Consider the following 26750-nt stretch of genomic DNA (forward strand, 5'->3'; position numbering starts at 1 on the left):
ACCAAAAACAAGGAATGTAAGAACCCTTGGGTGTGAAGGACTGGTTGTCTAATGTGTTTAATAATAATAATAATAATATTAATAATAATGATGATTGAAAAAAAATGTTTAATTATTACAGAATTATTTTTAAGCTAAGAAAATAATAATAATAATTAATAATAATAACATTTTCGCTATTATTTATTATTATCTTAACTTAAAATTAATTATATAATAATTAAACACTTTTTCAGGATTCTGCATCACTCAAGTATGAATTTACCACTGATAGCTTGTAGTCATATATAAAATGTAAAAAACACTTTATTATTTTATTTTATAATTTCTTTCTTTTAGAGTAAATATGGGGGACGCAGAAATGTCTGTTTATGGGGCTGCAGTTTCTTACCTGCGAAAGTCAGATAGAGAGCGTTTGGAAGCACAAACCCGCCCTTTTGACATGAAGAAGGAATGCTTTGTGCCTGATGCTGTGGAGGAGTTCATTAAGGCCACCGTCACCAGTCGCGATGGAGATCGAGTGACTGTGGATACAGAAAAAGGACAGGTCAGTGTGTGTGTGTGTGTGTGTGTATGTGTGTGTGTATGTGTTGGGGGTAGCAATACAATTAATTGCAAATTATTTCCTTTTTTCAAACCCTGGAGCCGAAAAATGGGTCAAAGAGCAAGAAAATAATAATGAAATAAACTTTTATGTGAACTCCACCTTGTGGAGGCTTTGTTACATCTTGTAAACCACAGTGGGACCAGATTGTACAGAGCAAAGAAGAGCAGAGAGAGTAAGATGCATTGTTTGTGTAGCCTGGGTCGCTTAAAGACGTTTGAAAACCCCTGATCTATTTCTTTTAGTCACTTACTTTCAAGGAGAGTCAGCTTCTGCAACAGAATCCTCCAAAGTTCGACAAAATTGAAGACATGGCCATGCTGACATTCCTCCACGAACCAGCTGTGCTGTTTAACCTCAAAGAGCGTTACGCAGCCTGGATGATCTATGTGAGTACGCTAATGTAATGTACGTTATTTTAACCTCTTTATTACTATATAAATACTCTAACCTTGGACATGTGGGCAACTCTTTCTTTTTAAGACCTATTCAGGCCTGTTCTGCGTCACTGTCAACCCCTACAAGTCGCTGCCAGTGTATAATCAGGAGGTGGTTATAGCTTATAGAGGAAAGAAGAGGAGTGAAGCACCTCCTCACATATTCTCCATTTCCGATAACGCCTACCAGTACATGTTAGCAGGTACGTTTTAAACAAAGCAATAACAGCCATGTCTATTACAGTGATTAATATTAAGCTAATGCATATTTCTGGAAAAGTTGGGACATTTTGTAAAATGCAGTTGTTCATTTACTTAAATCTTCCCTGAATCTTTTTACAATATTATGCATGGTAGATGGTACATTTTATTTTTAACTAATTGACAAATCTTACACAAAGTTTGGCACGAAGTGGTACCCTCTTAGTACCAATTTTTCTTAATTGTGTTGTAAGCATTACTTTAAAAAATTAGTTTATTCTATATTTGTTCAAAATACAATCAAGTTGGTCAGCAAAAGCAGTATTTGCAAGAGTCATTCTTTGTACTTTTGTCAGTTAAATAAAAGTTTAAGACAATGAACTAATCACAAATAATAGTTTTATTGCATTTTACAAAATTTACACAAAGCAATAACAGCCATAATAGGCATAACAGCCTCAGGCCATTCAAACCAATAGAATGAAGCAGCACAACTCGCTAGCATGCCAGCTAACATCTCCCTCCCGAATTTGCAACTGAATTACACTTGTACATCTTTATACAAATTAAAAACAAATGAGAATGTATTTACAATTGAAAAGGACTCGTTCGTTGGTCCGTATTTCTCATTTTTTGTGAGAAAAATTGTGCCGCATTGAATGCTGGGAGTAAGCATCAGGCGCTCCCTTGTCATTCAGTCAGATTATAGCTTCAAAATAGGGCACCTCAGTAGGCAGCATTTTAAGGCATCTAAGAATTTAGACATGCCTTCTTCTCAGGAGAGCGTAGGATGACATAAAATGTGTCTATGTAGAGAGATCACCAGGATTTTGGACAGACCCATTTTGTGTGCAGTTTTGCAAGTGAAATGTCGCTGGATTCCCTGAATCTTTTTACAGTATTATGCGTGGTAGATTGTAAAACAAGTTTTAAGTATTTGACAAATCTTACACAAAGTTCAGCAAACTTCAGTAAATGGATGATTCTTCAATTGGGGAACTTTTACGTCCCTAGGTTATAAATTTGTGTTAAAAATACTTTATTACAAAACAAATATTTTAGGTATTAAAAAGATCATTCATTGCATCACTAAAAAAAATTACATACCAAAATAATTATGATTTCCATTTTTTATGATGATTTAAACATCAATATTTTGCTACTTTGGCCTTGTCCCCAACCCAGACTTTAAAACTTCTCTGCTCTAATAAAATGCTAAAAAGTGATCAATTCATTATAAAAATCACAATATGAGTTTTATTATAACTTAAAAAGAAACAAAATGTAATTTTTTTTTCATATTTGTACAACCTATGCATGTTTTTGAGCAATATATTACTGTCCCCAGTATTATCTTCATTACCGCAACAGTGTATGGTTTCTGTAGGGAATCATTTGAAGGTAACAGTTGTTTATGTTGTAACCATGGAAACAAAGACTCGCAAGGAAGCACATGCCAGCCATGAGAGAAGATTAACATTTTAATGTCTGGAAATGTGAGTAATTTAATCATGTATTCCTCCTGATCATAGAGTATATTTATTCCAGGTCATTACCATTTACATCAGTATGGCAGTACTTTATCAAAAACAAAGAAATTTACACATTATTTATATGTATTTAAAGTGCATCTTGTACTAGCTGTTGACTAGCTTTAGCAAATCCATGGCCTAGCTAGTTTATTTTCTTAAAAAAAGTAAAAAATTGTCATTACCGCAACACGTCATTACCAACACATAATGACATTTTGCTATGCCACTTCGCAAATAAATATGAAATATTAAAATTCTATATAAGCTCAATTGTAGCCATCATTAAGTCTTTGCTCTAGCATTATCTTGACATAATTAAAACTAAATTATTCCTAATTTTATTTTTCAAAAGTTAAGATGGTCAAAAGAGCCCCCAATTGAAGAATCACCCAAATATCTGGAGCTTAGACCAATAAGCATTTAGTGGTGCTGCTAATGGATTAATAGATCAAATTAAATCACTATATTTGGTAACACTATGTTTATACTTGCATTATTAGTTATGTTATATTAGACTTTATTAACTATTTTTAATTTCAGTGTTTTAAAACAACAAATGTGTTTTACGTATGATTCTGTTTCTTTCTTTGTGTAGATCGTGAAAACCAGTCGATCCTGATTACGTGAGTTATATGTGATAAATGGATATAGGTGATAAATTAAATGAAGTCTGAGTTTTCCAACCATTTGTAAAAATCTTCATTTTTTAGTATAGTAGAACTGTTACTTTTGAATTTATTGAAGTATAATTATAATAAAATTGTTTTACTGGCCAAAATACATTTTATTCAATTAAATTAACATAGATTACTGTATAAATACACTATGAGACAGTGGTAGGGGTTTGGGCTCTCAACTGACAGGTTCAAAGTTTAAAATCCCATATATATATATACTGTATATATATATATATATATATATATATATATATATATATATATATATATATATATACAATATATATATATACATATGACAAATAAAGGCGTTCTATTCTACAGTATTATACTGGTATTCATACTGTAGTTCTAAACTATTTGCTGGGCTATTTGGCACTCGGGTGGTGTTGTGCCACTGCAGAGAGTCCAAGATCTCATAATGTCAGTGGTGATACTGGTCTAGCCATTGGCTGTGTCTATGGGAGGAAATGAAGCTAGGGTTTCTCCTCACCGGTACTGCAAAATGCTGTCTAGTCAAGTCGCCAGTATGAGTATAGTAAAGGCAAAGCATGGCACAGTTGTTTAATTACGTTTTCTAATAGCAATGTGGGACAATATTTGTGCATTAACAAGCTTATAATAAGCGAAACTGTTTGAATGTACTGAATAGTAATAATGTAATATAATACATAATATATATTTGCTGTATGTGTTAATTACACTACAAAGAGTATAGAATATACCATGTTTTTTTTTACTTTACCCAATAACCTTTGCATACAGTGGAGAATCCGGTGCAGGAAAAACTGTTAACACCAAGAGAGTCATTCAGTACTTCGCCAGTATTGCAGCAAGTGGTGCAAAAAAGGAGACCGTTCAAAATAAGGTTGTTATTTACATAATCACATAAGAATATTTATGGTACAAATTTCTTTTTGAGATGTTGTTACATTATATTAAAATAGATTTATTATTACATAATCTTATTAGGGAACTCTGGAGGATCAAATCATCCAAGCTAACCCTGCTCTGGAGGCTTTCGGCAATGCCAAGACTATCAGAAATGATAACTCCTCCAGATTCGTAAGTGAAATCATAATCACTTTCACTCAACGTTAAAAGAATTCAATAAAAAAAACAATGCTTTTATTTTAACAGGGTAAATTCATCAGAATTCATTTTGATACCAGAGGAAAGCTGGCGTCTGCTGACATTGAGACATGTGAGTTATTCCTTACCTTTCTTTTACCTTTCTTTAATCAAAATTACATTTTATATAAAAGATTACACCAACAAAAATCCCACATTGGAGACTCAGAGACACGTTTAAGGATAAAGGGTAAAGCACACAATGTCACTCTGACAAGAAATGTATTTATTTATGTTTAAAATGAAGTAGTTTTAACATGATAAGCTTCGTATTTATATTTACAGTCAGCTTCTTTAGTACGGGGTTAAAATGTACTGGAAAATTAATTTGCAACTGAAAACCAAATATACATACTTATAGCCGCTCAGGTGGCGCAGCGGTAAAAAGTACGCCAGCACACCAGAGTTGGGGTTTCGAATACATCGTATCGAATCTCAGCTCTGCCTTTCCGACAGGGCTGGGCGGCTGCATGAACAACGATTGGCTGTTGTTCATAGGGATAAAAAGTCAAAACTCATAACTGGTGCGACTGCGGCCCCTGCTGGCTGACTGATGGCGCCTGCACAGGGCTGAGGAATAATCCTGATGGGGGTGTGGCCCTCCGTACACAGTGCCCGTCAGTGTATGAACTCGACTCGTGCAGGTGAAAAATGCAGTCTGTACTGACTGTACGTGCCGGAGGGGGCGCATGTCAGTTGAGAGGCGTCCACAGTCGGCGGTGAAGGGTCGAATCAGTATAGAGGACGCAATCAGGGTAATTGGACACGACTAGATTAGGGGAGAAAATTGAGGAGGGGGGGTTAAAAAAAAAAAAAAACATACTTATACAACGATGAGCCAAAACATTAAGACCACCCCCCTTCCCAAAATGGGCATGGCCCCAAACCGCCGTCAGGTTGTTGGGCGGCCAATACTCATTGATGCGAGCATAAGAAGAAGAAGAATGGCTTTATCTGTCATACTGTTTATACAACTACAAGTGGAAGCTGAGGTCAGAGCGCAGGGTCAGTCATTGTATGGCACCCCTGAAGCAGACAGGGTTAAGGGCCTTGCTCAAGGGCCCAACGATGGCTGCATAGCAGAGCCCAGATTTGAACCGACAATCTTCCGAGTGAGCCCAAAGCTCAACCCACTAGGCTACCACTGACTCCACTGATATTTAACCTATATTTTAACTTATTATTAATATACTGTATTTATTGTATTTTTTAAAACTGATTGAATCCAAAAAGTAAGGCTTGTCTGTGGGCTGTTATACACTGTAGTGGAAAATCAGAGGGCCTGGTCTATGGAATATAATTCATGTTATGTTATTAAATGTAATATGAAATATACATGTATATTGTTACCAGTAAATGTAAAGGTTTATTTATTAATGTACAATTTTACTGGAAATTACATCATATTGGTAAAGCTCATATATAAGATATATTTCTCAAATATGACTTTTTTTTCTCCATTAAGATCTTCTAGAGAAGTCTCGCGTGGTCTTTCAGCTTAGGGCCGAGAGAGACTATCACATCTTCTATCAAATACTGTCAAACAAGAAACCAGAACTACTGGGTAAGTAAATCATTTTAAAATAATGTAATGTAAACAAAGTTAAATACACACTTGGTGATTATTCATGTACATTTACTTCACATTCGTTTGTCCAACAGAGATGCTACTGGTTACACAAAATCCCTATGACTACTCGTTCATCTCTCAGGGTGAAACCACAGTGGCTTCTATTGATGATGCTGAGGAGTTAATGGCAACAGACGTAAGTCTCCACAAAAATTAGTGTGCTGTTTTAACCTACCAAAGACTAGAGATAAGTATCATAGATGAGAAAATTACGCTCGATGTGTGCAGTATCTCTTGTGCAGATGCCTCAGCCATCCTCAGAGGCTGCAATTGCAGCAACGATGAGCAAACCCTTAGACCATTCCCTCCCTCAGACACAGTAAATTTTGTCTGCGTTAGGGCCGGCCAGTGGATAGTCAGACGGTATCTGAGATTCAAACCTGGGAGCTCAAGACTGCTGCACCACCTGAGCGCCTTGGTTGCTTATTTCTAATCTCACTGATCAAAAACAAGGGTCTTGGCTTTTTAGTTTTCTTTGATCACCCCTCCACCATTGCTAGACACAGACACACAAGGGGCGGCCCAGAGAGAAGAAGGACTCTGGTTTAGTACCCTTAAATTTAACCCCCAATTTCTCACCCTGGTTGCCACCTACCTCTACTGCATGACTTAGGCCATTGACAAGGAGCCATTGACTGACTGAACTGCAATATCATTGGTACCCTTCGTGCACGGTCCGAACAGAGAGTGAAAGTCTGACCCAGGAGGTAATTTTGGCAAGTGATGACCGTGCATTTGCTAAACAGAACTGCAAGCCTCAAGGTCAATGTACAACGGCATCCATGGGGGAGTTGCAAGGTGCAAACCAGTGCTGACCAAAAATAAAACAAAGACTCGTCTCTACTTTGCCAAGAAACGTCTAGACGCCAAGGCTTTTAGAATAATAGAATGAAGAATGAATGCCTCTATTTGTCACATATCCCAGCTTGTTTGAAAGCTGGGGTCAGAGGCAGGGTCAGCTATTGTACGGCACCCCTGGAGCAGACAGGGTTAAGGACTTTGCTCAAGGACCCAACAGTGACTGCATGGCAGAGCTCGGATTGGAACTCTCAACCTTTCAGTCGATACCCTAAAGCTTAACCCACTAGACTGATAAGTCGACTTGGGATGGAACTTTCTTTGACTGTTATATAGCTGTACACTTGTTAGTTTAAATGCCATGTGTGTGCCATATCAGTAGCCTTTTCTTTAAACCTTTTATTAACAGAATGCTTTTGACGTGCTGGGTTTCACTCAAGAAGAAAAAAACTCGGTGTACAAGCTGACCGGAGCGATCATGCACCACGGGAACATGAAATTCAAGCAAAAGCAGCGCGAAGAGCAGGCAGAAGCAGACGGCACTGAAGGTATTTAGAACTCGCATCGTCAGGAAACATGTAAAACCAAAAAGTAACCAAACCAAGCATCCATTAATGTTGTTTTATTTTTATACATTTGAATAGATGCTGACAAAGTGTCTTATTTGATGGGCCTCAACTCAGCTGACCTCATCAAGGGGTTGTGCCACCCTCGAGTTAAAGTAGGGAATGAATGGGTGACCAAGGGACAAAACATTCAACAGGTTAAGAAATGTCTTTTAACATTTATTTACTAACATTTAATCAGAATTAAAGAATCATTTCAGAGTTTTATACCATTTATACTGTTTCTCTCAGGTGAATTACACTATCGGAGCCCTTTCTAAAGCAGTTTATGAGAAAATGTTCCTCTGGATGGTCGTCAGAATCAACCAATCACTCGAAACAAAGCAGCCTCGCCAGTATTTCATCGGTGTGCTGGATATTGCTGGGTTTGAAATTTTTGATGTGAGTATTCGAATGCATTTTAATTACAGAACCATCTAAAACAGGTATATTTATAGCTGTAATGTGTTTTAATGAGTATTTTATATGATTCAAGCATTTTAAATGTCATTCTTACTAGAACAGGTCTGCTAGTGTTGTAAATAAAGGGGTTTGTGTGGATTTTCTCCCACTTTAACATGAACAAATATGGATTGGTTACTTTAAATTACCTCAATTGGTGTTTGATAAACTGCAATAAATTCCCAAATCCAGGTTATATTTCGACCTCGCACAAACTGGAGATCCTCTGATCATCTTTGCTCATCAAGGACTCAGCCTTTCCTGTAAGCTGCTTTTATTTAGTTTTTTCACCTCATTACTAGCCCTAAATTGCCCCGTCCTTACTCTTTTGGAACGTGTTGCAGGTCTGAAATGCAGGAATGGGTGTTTATTAACGAATGAAATGAAGTTGAGCAGATAAAACATGAAACATCTCAGGTTCAAACAGTCTGCATTAAAATAAAAGTCAAAGTAAATGTAAGGAACACTGCATTTTTATTTTATTTGCATTTTCCACACTGTCCCAACTTTTTCTGATTTGCGGTTGTACAGTATAATTCAAAACAAATGACTTTACTATGCTTACGAGTTGGGCAATGGCAATGCAGTGTCTGTGGGAGGAAACCGGAGCTCCCGGAGGAAACCCACGCGGACACGAGGAGAACATACAAACTCCACACAGAAAGGACCCGGACCGCCCCTCCTGGGGATCGAACCCAGGACCTTCATGCTGTGAGGCGACAGTGCCACCCACTTAGCCACCGTACAGTAAAATTATACAATTATTGTCAATTTTTAACTTCTTTATATTATGTATTTACAGTTCAACAGTTTTGAACAACTCTGCATCAACTTCACAAACGAGAAGCTGCAACAGTTTTTTAATCATCACATGTTTGTGCTGGAACAAGAGGAGTACAAGAAGGAGGGCATCGAATGGGAGTTCATTGACTTTGGCATGGACCTGCAGGCCTGCATTGATTTGATTGAAAAGGTGAGTCTTGGTCCATTGGTTATTATTGGCTTATTCCGTTCCATTGTATTCAATGTGATTCTATTCTTGTCTGTAGCCCATGGGTATCATGTCTATCCTTGAAGAGGAGTGCATGTTCCCCAAAGCCACGGATTCCACATTTAAAGCAAAGCTATACGACAACCACCTGGGGAAGTCCAACAACTTCCAGAAACCGAGGATCGTGAAGGGGAAGCCGGAGGCTCACTTCGCCCTGGTTCACTATGCTGGCACCGTGGATTACAACATCAACAACTGGCTGGTGAAGAACAAGGATCCACTGAACGAAACTGTAGTCGGACTCTACCAAAAATCTTCACTCAAACTGCTCTCTTACCTGTTTGTTAACTACGCTGGTGCAGACTCAGGTAAACCTCAGGATAGTTCTTTGGATCGGCTGGAATCAGCTGGTTCTGTCTTTAATGAGATATAATAAATATGTAATAAATATGGCATCAAGGGTGCACAACAGGGACTGGTGCTCAGCGCAGTTTGGTGATTTCTTAACTTGATCTCACCTTCTGGTTTGGGTTCTAGTCAAGTCAGTGATCATTGCCTCAAAGCAACTTTACAGAATCCAGAACCGACAGACCAAAAAACCCCTTTGAGCAAGCCGAGGGCGCCAGTGGCAAGAAAAAACTCCCTTAAAAATTACAAGAAGAAACCATAAAAGGAACCAAACTCAGCAGAGACCCCCATCCTCCTTGGTAGGCCTGGAGGATACTTTGAATTAATAGCAAACAAAATAATAATAATAATAATGTAAACAATTAGAGTTCTTCATTATTCAGTCCAGTCTGTAATAACGTACCAGGTACAGGTACCCGTCATACACTATATTGCCAAAAGTATTCACTCACCCATCCAAATAATTGAATTCAGGTGTTCCAATCCCTTCCATGGCCACAGGTGTATAAAACCAAGCACCTAGGTATGCAGACTGCTTCTACAAACATTTGTGAATTCCAGCGTGGTACCTTGATAGGATGCCACCTGTGCAACAAGTCTAGTCGTGAAATTTCCTCACTACTACTAAATATTCCACAGTCAACTGTCAGTGGTATTATAACAAAGTTGAAGCGACTGGGAACTCGGCCACAAAGTGGTAGCCACGTAAAATGACAGGGCGGGGTCAGCGGATGCTGAGGTGCATAGTGCGCAGAGGTCGCCAACTTTCTGCAGAGTCGATCGCTACAGACCTCCAAACTTCATGTGGCCTTCAGATTAGCTCAAGAACAGTGCGTAGAGAGCTTCATGGAATGTGTTTCCATGGCCGAGCTGCTGCATCCAAGCCTTACATCACCAAGTGCGATGCAAAGCGTCAGATGCAGTGGTGTAAAGCACGCCACTACTGGACTCTAGACAGTGAAGACGTGTTCTCTGGAGTGACGAATTACGCTTCTCCGTCTGGCAATCCGATGGACGAGTCTGGGTTTGGCGGTTGCCAGGAGAACGGTACTTATCTGGCTTTTTTGGACAATTTTATGCTCCCAACTTTGTGGGAACAGTTTGGGGATGGCCCCTACCTGTTCCAACATGACTGCACACCAGGCCCATAAAGACATGGATGAGCCAGTTTGGTGTGGAAGATCTTGACTAGTCCTGACCTCAACCTGATAGAACGCCTTTGGGATGAATTAGAGCGGAGACTGCGAGCCAGGCCTTCTCGTCCAACATCAGTGTCTGACCTCACAAATGCGCTTCTGGAAGAATGGTCCAAAATTCCCATAAACACACTCCTAAACCTTGTGGAAAGCTTTCCCAGAAGAGTTGAAGCTGTTATAGCCGACATCATATTAAACCCTATGGAATAAGAATGGGAGTCACTTGGGCAATATAGTGTATCTAACAGGAGCAGCATTGTTAGCACAGCAGTCTCGAGTTGCAGGTTTCAACCTCGGGTGGGTAAACAAGTAAAGAGTAAAATGTCATTCTAAAGGACTAAAATACAGCACAGTTGGGTTATTTCCAGCTTGATGTCTTAATATTAACGTCAGACGATTTGTGGGTGCGGTTTCCATTGGCGTCAGTATTTTATAGCCACCTTTAAGAGCTGTTGAGGTTTATTTCTCATCAAGGACCTTTCTACTTGTCAGAACTCTTATTACTGCTGATATTTTTTCAGCTATGGCTGAGGGGGGCAAAAAGGAAAAGAAGAGGAAAGGCTCGTCTTTCCAAACCGTGTCAGCACTTCACAGGGTATGTACCATTCTCAAGTCCAAAAGTTATGACCTTGTGTGCAGAATTATGATTTACGTCGTGATAAACATCACTGCTGATGTTTACCGACAGGAAAATCTTAATAAGCTGATGACAAACCTGAGGTCGACTCATCCACACTTTGTGCGCTGCATCATTCCCAATGAGACCAAGACTCCTGGTGCGATGGATAATGCACTGGTAATGCATCAGCTACGCTGCAACGGTGTGCTAGAAGGGATCAGGATCTGCAGGAAGGGTTTCCCCAACAGAATCCTCTATGGTGATTTCAAGCAGAGGTACTGATGTTTACTTAATAAAAATATAATAACTGGATGTCCTGTACTTGGACAATTTCTTAGTATTTTTTTTTATTTAACAGATATCGCATTCTCAACCCATCTGCAATTCCAGAAGGCCAGTTCATAGACAGCAAGAAAGGAGCTGAGAAGTTATTAGCTTCACTAGATATAGATTTCCAACAGTACCGGTTCGGACACACTAAGGTTAGTTTTCTGTTAGTTTTAGTAATACACTGATCAGCCATAACATTAAAACCACCTCCTTGTTTCTACACTCACTGTCCATTTCAGCTCCACTTACCACATAGGAGCACATTGTAGTCCTACAATTACTGACTGTAGTCCATCTGTTTCTCTACATATTGTTTTAGCCTGTTTTCACCCTGTTCTTCAATGGTCAGGTGGTGGTGGATCATTCTCAGCACTGCAGTGACACTGACATGGTGGTGTCCACTCTATTAGACACTCCTACCTAGTTGGTCCACCTTGTAGATGTAAAGTCAGAGATGATCGCTCAACTATTGCTGCTGTTTGAGTCGGTCATCTTCTAGACCTTCATCAGTGGTCATAGGACGCTGCCCACGGGGCGCTGTTGGCTGGATATTTTTGGTTGGTGGACTATCCTCAGTCCAGCAAGGACAGTGAAGTGTTTAAAAACTCCAGCAGCACTGCTGTGTCTGATCCACTCATACCAGCACAACACACACTAACACACCACCACCATGTCAGTGTCAGTGCAGTGCTGAGAATGATCCACCACCTAAATAATACCTGCTCTGTGGGGGTCCTGACCATTAAAGAACAGGATGAAAGAGGGCTAACAAAGCATGCAGAAATACAGATGGACTACAGTCAGTAATTGTAGAACTACAAAGTGCTTCTATAGGGTAAGTGGAGCTGATAAAATGGACAGTGAGTGTAGAAATAAGGAGGTGGTTTTAATGTTGATCACTTTCTACTTTCAATGGCTTTCAATGGCTCCAGACCCAAAGTGACATCCTGTGACAACCTACCAGGACCTTATTGAGTCACATGGCGGTTACTCTGGATATTAATCATGTGACATAATGTGACACGACAGTGTTTTTATGTGTTTTATTATTTTATGATTATATTTCTATCATGACTGTCGGAACTGTTTTAGGTGTTTTTCAAAGCTGGTCTGTTGGGTCAGTTAGAAGAAATGAGAGATGAGCGACTGTCCAAAATCATCACTGGAATTCAAGCTAGATCTCGTGGCAGGCTTTCAAGAAACGAGTATCAGAAGATGGTAGAACGCAGGTGAGTCCATCAATCTTAGTTCTCATGTTTTATTAAAAAATTTTCTATGTACGTTTATTACTCGTTTGTTTGAACCCAAAGGGACGCCCTGCTCGTCATTCAGTGGAACGTCCGCGCATTCATGAGTGTCAAGAATTGGCCCTGGATGAAGCTATTTTTCAAGATCAAACCGTTACTGAGGTCCGCCGAAGCCGAGAAGGAGATGGCCAACATGAAAGAGGAGTTCTTGAAACTCAAGGAGGCTTACGCCAAGTCTGAGGCTCGGAGGAAAGAGCTTGAGGAGAAAATGGTCTCACTTCTACAGGAGAAGAATGATCTTCAGCTTCAAGTGCAGGCTGTATGTGTGAAATGCACTTCGACACTGTTGGAATAGTCAACGAATTACAACCCCAGATCAGAAAAAGTTGGGACAGCATGGAAAATGCAAACATTTACTTTGACTTTTATTTCATTGCAGACAAGATGATCCTGAGATTTTTCATATTCCGTTTATTAATAAACATCAATTCATGCATTTCAGGCTTGCAACACATTCCAAAAAAAGTTTGGACAGTAAAGCATTGATGTCTTGAAGGCAGCACGTGTTGCTCAAAGATCTCAATGTACTTTTCTGCATTAATGCTGCAATCACAGAAGTGTAAATGACCTTTGCCAAGGGCACTGACACAGCCCCATACCATGACAGACCCTGGCTTTTGGACCTGTTGATTCATCTGACCACAATACACGTTTCCACTGTGTGATGGTCCATCCTAGATGCCTCCCAGCCCAGAGAAGTCGACGCCGCTTTTGGATATGGTTAACATAAGGCTTCTTTTTTTTGCACAGTAAAGTTTTAAGTGGTATTTGTGCATGTAACTCTGTATTGTAGAGCTCGACAAAGGTTTGCCAAAGTAATCCCTCACCCATGTGGTCATATCAGCTATTGTTGAGTGGTGGTTCTTGATGCAGTGCCGTCTGAGGGTTGAAGATCACGGACGTTCAGCTTAAGCCTGCGCTCTTGGCCTTTGCGCACTGAAATTCCTCCCGATTCCTTGAATCGTTTCATGATATTGTGCACTGTAGAGGGAGAAATATGCAAATCCCTTCTAATGTTTATTTGAGGTTCATTGTTTTAAATATTTCAAACATTTTTTCACAAATTTGTGGACAAATTGTAGATCCTCTGATCATCTTTGCTCATCAAAGACTCAGCCTTTCCTGTATGCTGATTTTGTACCAAACCATGATTACAATCACCTGTTTGGAATCACATAATTATTTAGTATTTTCACCTCATTACTGGCCTTAAATTGCCCCCGTCCCAACTTTTTTGGAATGTGTTGCAGGCCTGAAATGCAGGAATGGAGGTATATTAAAAAATGAAATGGAAACATAAAATATCATGAGATATCTTGCATTTTCCATACTGTCCCAACTTTTTCTGATTTGGGGTTGTAAAAGTATTCATAATTGTATGTGTTTTACTGAGAACAGGAGCAGGATAATCTCTGCGATGCCGAGGAAAGATGTGAAGGCTTGATTAAAAACAAAATCCAAATGGAAGCCAAAGTCAAGGAGCTGAACGAGAGACTGGAGGACGAAGAGGAGATGAACGCAGAGCTGACGGCCAAGAAGAGAAAGCTGGAGGACGAGTGCTCCGAGCTCAAGAAAGACATCGATGATCTTGAGCTGACGCTGGCTAAAGTGGAGAAGGAGAAGCACGCCACAGAGAATAAGGTTCCAGACCTCGTACATGCGTTTTTTTGTCAATTGAGATGCTAATAATGTACACGGATTTCTCAAAATCTCGGGTATGTTGTAGGTCAAGAATCTGACTGAGGAAATGGCCGGTTTGGATGAAATAATAGCCAAGCTAACCAAGGAGAAGAAAGCCCTCCAAGAGGCGCATCAACAAACTCTGGATGACCTCCAAAGCGAAGAGGACAAAGTCAACACCCTTACCAAAGCCAAAATCAAACTAGAGCAGCAAGTAGATGATGTACGTGACTTTTCTTTCTTAATTTATGTTTTAAAAGATACTTTTCCAAGTCGTTATATGTATTTTATGTTTATTTTACAGTTGGAGGGATCTCTAGAGCAAGAGAAAAAGCTGCGTATGGATCTGGAAAGGGCAAAGAGAAAGCTAGAGGGAGACTTAAAGTTGAGCCAGGAAAGCGTCATGGATCTTGAGAATGATAAACAACAGCTAGAGGAACGTCTTAAGAAGTGAGATAAAAAGACAACAAATTTAAATGTAATTTTTACCATTTTGAAGTATTAACAACCTAAAACCTTTCTTTTTCTCCAGGAAAGACTTTGAAATCAGCCAGCTTGTTGGTAAAATTGAAAACGAACAAGCCACGATCATGCAACTACAAAAGAAAATCAAGGAGTTGCAGGTATATCTTATATATATTTTAAATAAAATGTAAATCAATTCTAGTGGCACCGCTTGAAGGTATGTTTCATTTCAGGCTCGAGTAGAAGAACTGGAGGAAGAGCTCGAGGCAGAACGAGCCGCCAGAGCCAAGGTGGAGAAACAGAGAGCCGACCTGGCCCGAGAACTGGAGGAGATAAGCGAGAGACTGGAAGAAGCCGGAGGAGCCACCACCGCCCAGATCGAAATGAACAAAAAACGAGAGGCCGAGTTCCAGAAACTGCGCCGAGACCTGGAGGAGGCCACCTTACACCACGAGGCCACGGCTGCCACCTTGAGAAAGAAACAGGCCGACAGCGTGGCGGAGCTGGGCGAGCAGATCGATAATCTGCAGAGGATCAAACAGAAACTGGAGAAGGAAAAAAGTGAGCTGAAACTGGAGCTGGATGATGTGGTTTCTAACATGGAACATATCGTCAAATCCAAGGTAAGTTCTCATGAATACTAATAATTAATAATACATTTAGGGTAATGTTATCACATTGGGTCTACTAGTCTACTAGGGCGGCCTCACAGCAAGAAGGTCCGGGTCCTTTCTGTGCGGAGTTTGCATGTTCTCCCTGTGTCTGCGTGGGTTTCCTCCGGGAGCTCCGGTTTCCTCTCACAGTCCAAAGACATGCAGTCGGGTTAATTGGAGACACTGAATTGCCCTATAGGTGAATGGGTGTGTATGTGTGTCTGCCCTGCGATGGACTGGCGCCCCGTCCAGGGTCTTACCCTGTGCCTTGCGCCCATTGAAAAGTTGGGATAGGCTCCAGCACCCCATGCACAACCCTGATTGGATAAGCGGTTAAGAAAGTGAGTGAGTGAGTCTTTTAGATACAGCACATTTCATTTTCCTTTCATTTCAAACACATGGCAGGTCCAGTTTCACCGGGAAACACCGGGCAGAAATACCCTGGCAGGGCTTTAAATACCCTCCCTCGCCCTCCTTACCCCTCAGATCTATAGCATAGATTCATTAGCTAATCGCTAAAGAAGTTAATGCTGGTTCTGATAGAAAGGTGTCTGAATACACAGTGCATCACAGTTTGTTGCATGTGGGGCTCCATAGCGGCAGACCAGTCAGTTAGGAAAATGGTCATAATGTTATGCCTGATCGGTGTTTAATAATAATAATAATAATAGTAATAATAATAAGAGCTCATTAGTAAATACTATACACAGTCTAACAATTTTTTACTTAATTCACTTTTGCTAGACTAACCTGGAGAAAATGACTAGAACCTTGGAGGATCAGCTGAACGAATTCCGAAACAAATGTGATGAAAACCAGAGATCCCTCAACGATTTCACCACTCAAAGAGCCAAGCTTCAAGCTGAGAACGGTGAGCTAAAAAATGCTACATTCATCATTACACATTAACCACAGTACTGCAAAAATGGAACGCTAATATGAATGGTTTCAATATCTTAGATGATCTATCAAGGCAGTTAGAAGAAAAGGAATCTCTGGTCTTTCAACTTACAAGGGGCAAACAGTCCTACTCTCAACAACTGGAGGATCTGAAGAGGCAGCTTGAAGAAGAAGTCAAGGTAAAGTATTATTATTATCAAATTATTAAAGGGTAAAGTATTACTAATTTCATATTTATTTAATGTAACATAAAGTGGCATTTGTAAAAAAAAGATATACAACCCCAAATCAGAAACATTTGGGACAGCATGGAAAATGCAAATAATAAAAATTACATTTACTTTGATTACATACAGGATGAACCTGAGCTATTTCATGTTTTATCTGCTCAACTTCATTTCATTTATTAATAAACATCCATTCCTGCATTTAAGACCTGCAACACATTCCAAAAAAAGTTGGGACAGTAAAGCATTTACCACATTGTAATGTTGTCGTTCCTTTTCACCACACTTAAAAGACGTTTTGGCACCGAGGATACCAAGTGATTTAGTGTTTCAGCTTTTATTTTGTCCCATTCTTTCTGCAAACACGTCTTAAGATGTGCAAGTACGGGATCGCTTCGTCCAATCTGTCTTTGAGGTTCATTGTGAAACCATGATTACAATCACCTGTTTGGAATCATATAATTATTTAGTTTTTTCCTCATTACTAGCCCTAAATTGCCTCCGTTCCAACTTTTTTTGGAATGTGATGCAGGCCTGAAATGCAGGAATGGATGTTTATTAATACATGTAATGAGGTTGAACAGATAAAACATATATAAAGTATTTTGGGTTCAAACTGTCTGCAATCAAATAAAAGTCAAAGTAAATGTATTATTTTATTTAGTATTTTATTTTATTTACATCCTCCTGTCCCAACTGTTTTTGATTTGGGGTTGTAGATAGATGGATGGATGGATGGATAGATAGACCTAATTTTACCACTTTTATTTAACTAGACCTGTTATATGCTCCCAACGGCAATTTTTATTTAGTTTTTATGTCATGAACAAGGTTCCTCAGTGCAGTCGGAGTAATAATAAATAAATATAACCATTACTTAATAAAATAACATTTTTTATTTGTTATATAATATTATAAACTAATGGTAACAAATAATGGCAAATGGTGATCGATTTTCAAAATTCATTTACTGTTGCTTTTAGAATTAAATTTGAAACAAAGTGAATATTATATTGGCCACTACAGCTTAAGCATGTAGCTGCAAAACCAATAATATTTACATATCAACAATACATGACAACTTTAACAATAAAATTCCAATTTATGACCAGATTTAACATTGATTATCTGTTTTTACAATTAAAAGTTGTTCATAATGAGTCGCGAGTAAGCCACTAGGTCATGAAAGCATTTTGAAAATGCATTTTGAAAATTGATCAACATTTGCCAAAGTTGGGCAAAGCTCCCTTTTTTTACCCACAGTGTATATTTCATTTTACTTTGGAAAATAATAACATGATTTTTACATAATTTACAGATTACAAGCGTCTTCCTTTTATTTAGGCCAAGAACGCTCTTGCCCACGCGGTGCAGTCTGCTCGGCATGATGCGGACCTGCTAAGAGAGCAATACGAGGAGGAGCAGGAGGCCAAAGCAGAGCTGCAACGTAGTCTTACGAAGACTAACGCAGAGGTGGCCCAGTGGAGAACTAAATATGAGACCGATGCCATTCAGAGGACAGAGGAACTAGAAGAAGCAAAGTAAGTGCTAATAGGTTAACGGAGTCCAGTCTAGTGCTGGGTTAGAGGATTCATCCCATTATTAAATGAAATGTACTGTATGTATCGAACAGGAAGAAGTTGGCTCAGCGATTGCAGGATGCAGAAGAGGCTGTGGAGGCTGTAAACGCTAAATGTTCCTCTCTTGAGAAGACCAAACACAGGTTGCAGAATGAGATCGAAGACCTCATGGTGGATATGGAGCGCTCCAATGCAGCTGCTGCAGCGCTGGACAAAAAGCAAAGGAATTTTGATAAAGTATGTCCAACAGTTATAATATCATTGTTGTATTAATAATTGAATCTAATCGGCCGCTCAGGTGGCGCAGCGGTAAAAACACACGCTGGAACCAGAGCTGGGATCTCGAATACATCGTATCGTGCCTGCCGGCTAAGGCTGAGCAGCCACACGAATGACGATTGGCCTGTTGTTCAGATAGGGGTGGGATTAAGCCGGATAGGGACTTTCTCATAACTAATGCAATCGCGACCTCTGCTGGCTGATTGATGGTGCCTGCACAGAGATGGGAAAAGAGTGCTGTCAGGGTGTGTCTCTCCGTACACAGGGCTGATCTGCATTGCACTCGTCAAAGTGTAGGTGACAAGATGCATCGGCATTGGTGGCAATTGGAAAAATGCATAAACAATCTACCATATTTCAGTTATACTTGTCATGCTGCTGAAATGTCACTGGATTTATTTCTTATCTCCTAAGATCCTCGCCGAGTGGAAGCAAAAATACGAAGAGTCTCAGTGCGAGCTGGAAAATTCCCAGAAGGAAGCCAGATCCTTAAGTACCGAGCTCTTTAAATTAAAGAACTCCTACGAGGAATCTTTGGATCAACTGGAGACAATTAAGAGAGAGAACAAAAATCTCCAAGGTACACATGAGTAACCTTAATTTTTAGACCGTTCTTTAGAATCCTATTTCATTTAATGACTTTTTTTCCAGAGGAAATATCGGATTTAACCGAACAACTTGGTGAAAGTGGAAAGACGGTTCACGAACTAGAGAAGACTCGCAAACAGCTGGAGCAGGAAAAATCAGAGATCCAAGCTGCTCTAGAGGAAGCAGAAGTAAATACGAAAGAATTAAGACTTAATAATTAATCACTGATTTCAAATCCGCCTTGTTTTAATTAAAAAAAAAAAATCAATTATTTTTTATCTGACAGGGCTCCTTAGAGCACGAAGAAGGTAAAATCCTCAGATCTCAGCTGGAACTCAACCAGATAAAGGCTGAAAATGACCGCAAGCTGGCTGAGAAAGATGAAGAACTGGAACAGTCCAAGAGAAACTTACAGAGAACCATTGACACCCTGCAGAGCTCTCTGGAGGCAGAGACTCGCAGCAGGAACGAGGCACTTCGGGTGAAGAAGAAGATGGAAGGGGATCTCAATGAGATGGAGATCCAGCTGAGTCAGGCTAACAGGCAGGCGGCCGAGGCTCAAAAACAGCTCAAGATCCTGCACGCTAATCTCAAGGCAAGACATATGATGTGTTTAAATAAACACACACTAAAGTAAAGATCTAACATCTATGCTCTTATTTAGGACTGCCAGCTTCAACTGGATGACTCTCTCCACGGCAACGAAGACCTGAAGGAGAACATGGCTATCGTGGAGAGGAGGAACTTTCTGCTCCAGGCAGAACTTGAGGAACTCCGGAGTTTACTCGAGCAGACCGAGAGAGGACGTAAGCTTGCAGAGCAAGAGCTTCTCGACGTCAGTGAGAGAGTACAGCTCCTGCATTCACAGGTGATTCCAAACATTATAACTCTTATAAATCAGACTGCTTATTCTTGATCTTCTGCACCAAACTCACCCAACCATGTCTTTGTGGACCTTCTCCAAACATACAATTGTCCAAAATGTCCTGGTAGGCTGAAGCATTAGGATTTTCCTTTACTGGAACTAAGAGGTCTAGGCCAATCTTGATTATCCTTCCTCCACCAGACTTCACAGTTGGCTTTACAGCGATCTCCAGGCATTCGCCAACCGTCCACTCCACAAAACACGTTTCCATTGCTCCAGAGTCTAGTGGTGGCATGCTTTATACCACTCCAGCCTACATTTGGCTTAATGATTGGTAATGTAAGGCTTAAATACAGCTGCTCGGCATTGGAAATCAATGCCATGGAGATCCTGGTACACGGTTAGGTGCTTAAGGAGGTTTGGAAGTCTTCATGGCTGAGTCTCAGTGGTTCCTAAACGCGTCCAATTTTCAATACCACTCACAGTTGATTGTGGAATATCTAGGAAGGAGGAAATGTTGTACCACTACAGTACTAGTACAGAGTGACCAGTTCTTTCACAAATGTTTGTAAGGCAGACTGCATGGTTAGGGTCTTATATTTATATACCTGTGGCAATGGGACGCCAGATGAAACGCCGGAAGCCAAAGATTAAGAGGTGTGTACAATGTTCCAATGGAGTGTTCCTGGAAGAGTGTCCATATTCACCAATACCATTAGCGTTTATTTTTTATTAAATATGACTTTTCTATGAACCTCAGTGTAATTTTAAAATGTACAAGTTACACCAACGACCTTTTAACCCACAGAACACCAGCCTCCTGAATCAAAAGAAGAAACTAGAAGCTGACGCCACCCAGCTCCAGACCGAGGTGGAAGACGCGGTGCAGGAGAGCCGGAACGCCGAGGAAAAGGCGAAGAAAGCCATCACCGACGCGGCCATGATGGCAGAGGAGCTGAAAAAGGAACAGGACACCAGCGCTCACCTGGAGCGTATGAAGAAGAACATGGAACAGACCATCAAGGACTTACAGCAACGGCTGAATGAAGCGGAGCAAATTGCCATGAAGGGGGGCAAGAAACAGATGCAAAAGCTGGAGGCCAGGGTGAGAACGTTAAGTAGTATATAATGTGAGCTAGCTACTGATGCTAATGATGATGCTATTGATTTATTTGTCCCTTAAACTAAAGATTTAAATTGAAAAACTAAAGATGTTAGGCCGCTCAGGTGGTGCAGCGGTAAAAACACACGCTGGAACCACATCGTATCGAATCTCAGCTCTGCCTTGCCGGCTGAAGGCCGAGCGGCCACATGAACAACGATTGGCCGGTTGTTCAGGTGGGCGGGACTAAGCCGGATACGGGTCTCTCTCTGTCAGACTGGTGCAATTACGACCTCTGCTGGCTGATTAGAGGCGCCTGCACAGAGATGAGGAAGGAGTGCTCTTAGGGTGTGTCTGTCCGTACACAACGCTAGGTGGCGCAACACTCGTCAATGCTTGGGTGATGAGATGCATACGGCTTGCTGCCCACGTGTCGGAGGGGGCGTGGGTTAGCTTCGATCTCCTCGGTCAGTGCAGAGATCGGCATAGGCGGAGAGGAAGCACGATGCAATCGGGCAATTGGACGCACTAAAGGGGGAGAAAAAGGGGAGAAAATGCATAAACAAAACAAAAAACAAGTTATATTAAAAATGGACAAATAATTGGAGCAAAATGTAAAAATTTATAAATTAGTTGTACTAATCAGTCAGTTATTTTATCTTTTTTAGTTATTTATTTTTACATTTATAGAAATGTAACCCTAACCCTAGGTGTCCAACTCTTACTCTTAAAAACTATTATTATTATTATTATAATTATTATATAATATTAGGGTTATTACCTCAAAAACAACAATGTAGTTCTGCTGAAATGATGCATAGAATGCCTTTGTCATATACTGTATACATATACAGGCGTACACAATTCTTTTTCTGCATACCCCAGAGCACAGGGTCAGTCATTGTACAGCTGAATGGCAGAGCTGGGATTCAAACCCTCAGCCTTTTAATTCATAGCCCAAATCTGTACCCACTAGGCTACCTTACTTCTTTCCATCTCATTTCTCACTTACTACATCTTACTTTGGGTAATAGCATTGCACTGAAACAATGACTAAATTACCGCATTATAATTACTATTCTATTGTATTACTTAACATGTAGGCCAACCTACAGCAAGCTGCCCACTTATAATTCATTTAGATCTTAAAAATGTGCATATAATGTCCAGTAAATGTAACAAAATGTATTTTCTGTCAGGTCAGAGAGCTGGAGAATGAACTGGAGGTCGAGCAGAAGAGAAGCAGCGAATCTGTGAAGGGAATTCGCAAATATGAACGTCGCATTAAAGAGCTTTCCTACCAGGTCATTCTCACCTTTCCATTTTTCCATCGTCCACTTCCATCGTTAAAGTTTTAATATCATAAAATGACTCAAATATTCTTTCCTCCAGACTGAGGAGGATCGTAAGAACGTCGCCCGCCTTCAAGACCTAGTGGACAAGCTTCAGCTTAAAGTTAAAGCCTACAAGAGAGCTGCAGAGGATTCTGTGAGTCTGCTTCCAGATACGACATACGTAATTCTGAATTATATATATTTTTAATTACTAAATGTCTTAATGTGTGTTGTGTATCGTAGGAAGAACAGGCCAACGTTCATCTGGGAAAATTCCGCAAAGTTCAGCATGAGCTGGATGAAGCTGTGGAGAGGGCTGACATTGCCGAGTCCCAGGTCAACAAGCTCCGTGCAAAGAGCCGCGACACCGGGCCAAAGGTAGGTGTAGGGCAGAGATGGGAACACACAGCGACTTCAGACTCGACTCGGACTCGTTTCAAATGACTCTGACTCGACACGTGACTCGCAAAAAATTAATTGTAGACAACAAAAGTCAGCATGTGTTAACATTAGTTACGTGTGACAATTATATACATATATGATCCGACATCATTCTGATCGTGTCATTTTCTGCTCTCTAATTACGCTCCGGCCGTCTTAACCCACAACACAAGCAACGAGTAAATGTTCCAGTCAGCTTCAGGCGTAGTGATGAAGTGTCGCTCCCTACTCCCTCCTTTGGATTGGAATCTCACTTAAATGGTGGAATACCCTACGTAGTGCACTTCACATGAACAACTGGGGTGAATGAAATGCTCCTACAGAATTGGCGCTAATGATTGTAAGAGCCGCTTTCTGAACCAATCAGACCTTCAGATTTTAATTTTTAGTAAGAAATGCTGTTATTTGCGTTTATTCAGTTTGCGTCACACAGATGATTGTTAATGAAACGCTTGATTGGCTTTTTAACGGGAAAAGTTTGGAGGTTTTTAATTATAAGCACATTTACAAAATAATGGATTATATTCCTAATGGGACACACGGTTATAAATTTTATAGCATCTGGAAGAACATAAGCTAAGGTAAGCAGTGGTTATGATTTTTTTTGCTGTGTTTTGGATTTTGGCCGCTGTGCTGTGATTTATCGCTTGCTTTTATTTTGCAATGAAGACAAAACGTATCAATTTAAGCTTTTAACTGGTACCTTCTTGTTACGGAAATTACATTCATTTGCATAATGACTAGGAAAGTAAAAACATTAAGTAAAACGGCAAAATAGTCGTTTATCTGTTGTTTTTTATCTGAACTTACATATTATTTGTTTGTTTCTACGCTACATTTCCAATATATGTTTTGTGTATATTATATTGACTCGTGACTTGACTCGGACTCTAGCCTAAAGACTCGTGACCTGACTTGGACTCTAGCCTAAAGACTCGTGACTTGACTCGGACTCTAGCCTAAAGACTCGTGACTTGACTCGGACTCTAGCCTAAAGACTCGTGACTTGTCTCGGACTCTAGCCTAAAGACTCCTGACTTGACTCGGACTCTAGCCTAAAGACTCGTGACTTGACTCGGACTCTAGCCTAAAGAGTCGTGACTTGACTCGGACTCTAGCCTTAAGACTCGTGACTTGACTTTGACTCTAGCCCAAAGACTTATGACTTGACTCAGACTCGTATTTTGTGACTTGTGAACATCTCTGGTATACAGTGTTTTTTAAACCAAGTTTCTGATCTGTTTGATGTTTCATTACTGGGTTTGTTTTCTATCTTCTCTTGATACAGAAAGTGTTTGATGAAGAGTGAAGCTCTGGACCTTCTTTGTGAATTTCTCAGCGCTGTAATCTCACCGAAACGTTCCTGCCTTATTAAATAAATAAACTCACATTGCATTCATACAGGTGTCAGTTTCTTGTACTTCATAACTTTAAAGACACACGCGTGGGCTTATCCATGTGGAGTTTTAAGGGCACTTTGGTAAGGGCACACTGGTCTAAACGTAATGTAATAATCCATCCATTTTACTATTTAATCAAATATTTAACAGTTCAAGTATTACAGTAAAGTATACAATATAATTTATACACCAAATAGGCATAACATTATGACCACCTTCCTATTTTTGTGTTGGTCCCCCTTTTTGCTACCAAAACAGCCTTGACCCATCGAGGCATGGACTCCACTAGACCCCTGAATGTGTGCTGTGGAATCTGGCACCAAGATGTCAGCAGCAGATCCTTTAACTGCTGGGCCTCCATGGATCGGACTTGTTTGTCCAGCACGTCCCACAGACGATCGATTGGATTGAGATCTGGGCAATTTGGAGGCCAAGTCAACACCTCAAACTGGTTGTTGTGCTCCTCAAACCGTTCCTGAACCACTTTTACTTTGTGGCAGGGCGCCACAGCCATCAGGGAATACCGTTTCCATGAAAGGGTGGACATGGTCTGCAGCAATGCTTAGGTAGGTGGTACAGGTCAAAGTAACATCCACATGGATGGCAGGACCCAAGGTTTCCCAGCAGAACGTTGCGCAAAGCATCACACTGCCTCCACCGGCTTGCCTTCTTCCCATAGTGCATCCTGGTGCCACGTGTTCCCTAGGTAAGCCACGCACACGCACCCGGCCATCCACGTGATGTAAAAGTGAACGTGATTCACCTTCTTCCATTGCTCCGTGGTCCAGTTCTGATGCTTACTCATTGTTGGGACTTTCGGCGGTGAACAGGGGCCAGCATGGGCACCCTGACTGGTCTGCGGATACGCAGCCCCATATGCAACAAACTGCGACGCACTGTGTATTCTGACACCTTTCTATCAGAATCAGCCTTCGCTCCCCACGTTAATCAATGAGCCTTGGCTGCCCATGACCCTGTCGCCGGTTTACCACTGTTCCTTCCTTGGAGCACTTTTGATAGACACTGACCACTGCAGACCGGGAACACCCCACAAGAGCTGCAGTTTTGGAGATGCTCTGACCCAGTCGTCTAGCCATCACAGTTTGGTCCTTGTCAAACTCGCTCAAATCCTCACGCTCGCCCATTTTTCCTTCTTCTAACACGTCAACTTTGTCCAATATATCTGACAGACAACAATTATTTAATAACGATTTAATAATTGATGACGGTTTGTACTCATGACCTCAATTTATGAGTAAATATATTTATTGACAATAGTACCGACCTTCTGTAACTGCAAATTTTAATAAACCTGTGTTCTTGAGTCCCACTGACATGAAGGTTGAATTACAGACAGCATTTGTGTTCACTTCACAACAAGAAACATGTACTGAGAATGTAACTGCATGTTGTAATTAGTTTTTCTGGATTATATCATACACGGAACAATACACACAAACTACACATAGTAGTTGGCACTTTGTTTGTAGTCCAGCTTTAACACTGTAGCATTGTTGCTGTTGTAACTGGAACACCCCCCAAGATGTAAACTGATCAGTCATAACATTAAAACCACCTCCTTGTTTCTACTCACTGTCCATTTTATCAGCTCCACTTACCATATAGAAGCACTTTGTAGTTCTACAATTACTGACTGTAGTCCATCTGTTTCTCTGCATGCTTTGTTAGCCCCCTTTCATGCTGTTCTTCAATGGTCAGGACCTCCACAGGACCACTACAGAGCAGGTATTATTTAGGTGGTGGATCATTCTCAGCACTGCAGTGACAATGACATGGTGGTAGTGTGTGTCCACTCACTGTCCACTCTATTAGACACTCCTACCTAGTTGGTCCACCTTGTAGATGTTGGTCATCTTCTAGACCTTGATCAGTGGTCACAGGGCGCTGCCTACGGGGTGCTGTTGGCTGGATATATTTTTAGTTGGTGGACTATTCTCAGTCCAGCAGTGACGGTGAGGTGTTTAAAAACTCAAAAAAAAGCGCTGCTGTGTCTGATCCACTCATACCAGCACAACACACACTAACACACCACCACCATGTCAGTGTCACTGCAGTGCTGAGAATGATCCAGCACCTAAATAATACCTGCTCTGTGGTGGTCCTGTGGGGGTCCTGACCATTGAAGAACAGCATGAAAGGGGGCTAACAAAGCATGCAGAGAAACAGATGGACTACAGTTAGTAGTTGTAGAACTACAAAGTGCTTCTATGTGGTAAGTGGAGCTAATAAAATGGACAGTGAGTGTAGAAACAAGAAGGTGGTTTTAATGTTATGGCTGATCGGTGTA

The 26750-nt window shown here is 40.5% G+C and overlaps 1 protein-coding gene across 1 annotated transcript; it reads left to right on the forward strand.

Annotated features, from left to right (window-relative positions):
* Window positions 1-346: 346 nt before the first annotated feature.
* Window positions 347-24441, forward strand: LOC134302839 (myosin-7-like). The gene is made up of 37 exons (XM_062988055.1): window positions 347-547; window positions 850-993; window positions 1088-1244; window positions 3370-3397; window positions 4217-4319; window positions 4424-4516; window positions 4592-4655; window positions 6048-6146; window positions 6245-6348; window positions 7420-7558; window positions 7655-7773; window positions 7868-8017; window positions 8880-9050; window positions 9127-9436; window positions 11194-11267; window positions 11361-11566; window positions 11650-11773; window positions 12714-12850; window positions 12932-13187; window positions 14327-14569; window positions 14655-14831; window positions 14913-15058; window positions 15141-15231; window positions 15307-15696; window positions 16471-16597; window positions 16687-16805; window positions 18198-18394; window positions 18487-18670; window positions 19127-19292; window positions 19364-19488; window positions 19587-19895; window positions 19965-20168; window positions 20974-21270; window positions 22467-22571; window positions 22660-22755; window positions 22845-22979; window positions 24331-24441. The coding sequence occupies exons 1-37, from the start codon at window positions 347-349 to the stop codon at window positions 24349-24351; spliced, it is 5811 nt and encodes a 1936-aa protein (XP_062844125.1). The 3' UTR covers window positions 24352-24441.
* The last annotated feature ends 2309 nt before the right edge of the window (window positions 24442-26750 follow it).

This window comes from Trichomycterus rosablanca, chromosome 25 (genome assembly GCF_030014385.1).
Source record: "Trichomycterus rosablanca isolate fTriRos1 chromosome 25, fTriRos1.hap1, whole genome shotgun sequence".
NCBI classification, from domain to species: Eukaryota; Metazoa; Chordata; class Actinopteri; order Siluriformes; family Trichomycteridae; genus Trichomycterus; species Trichomycterus rosablanca.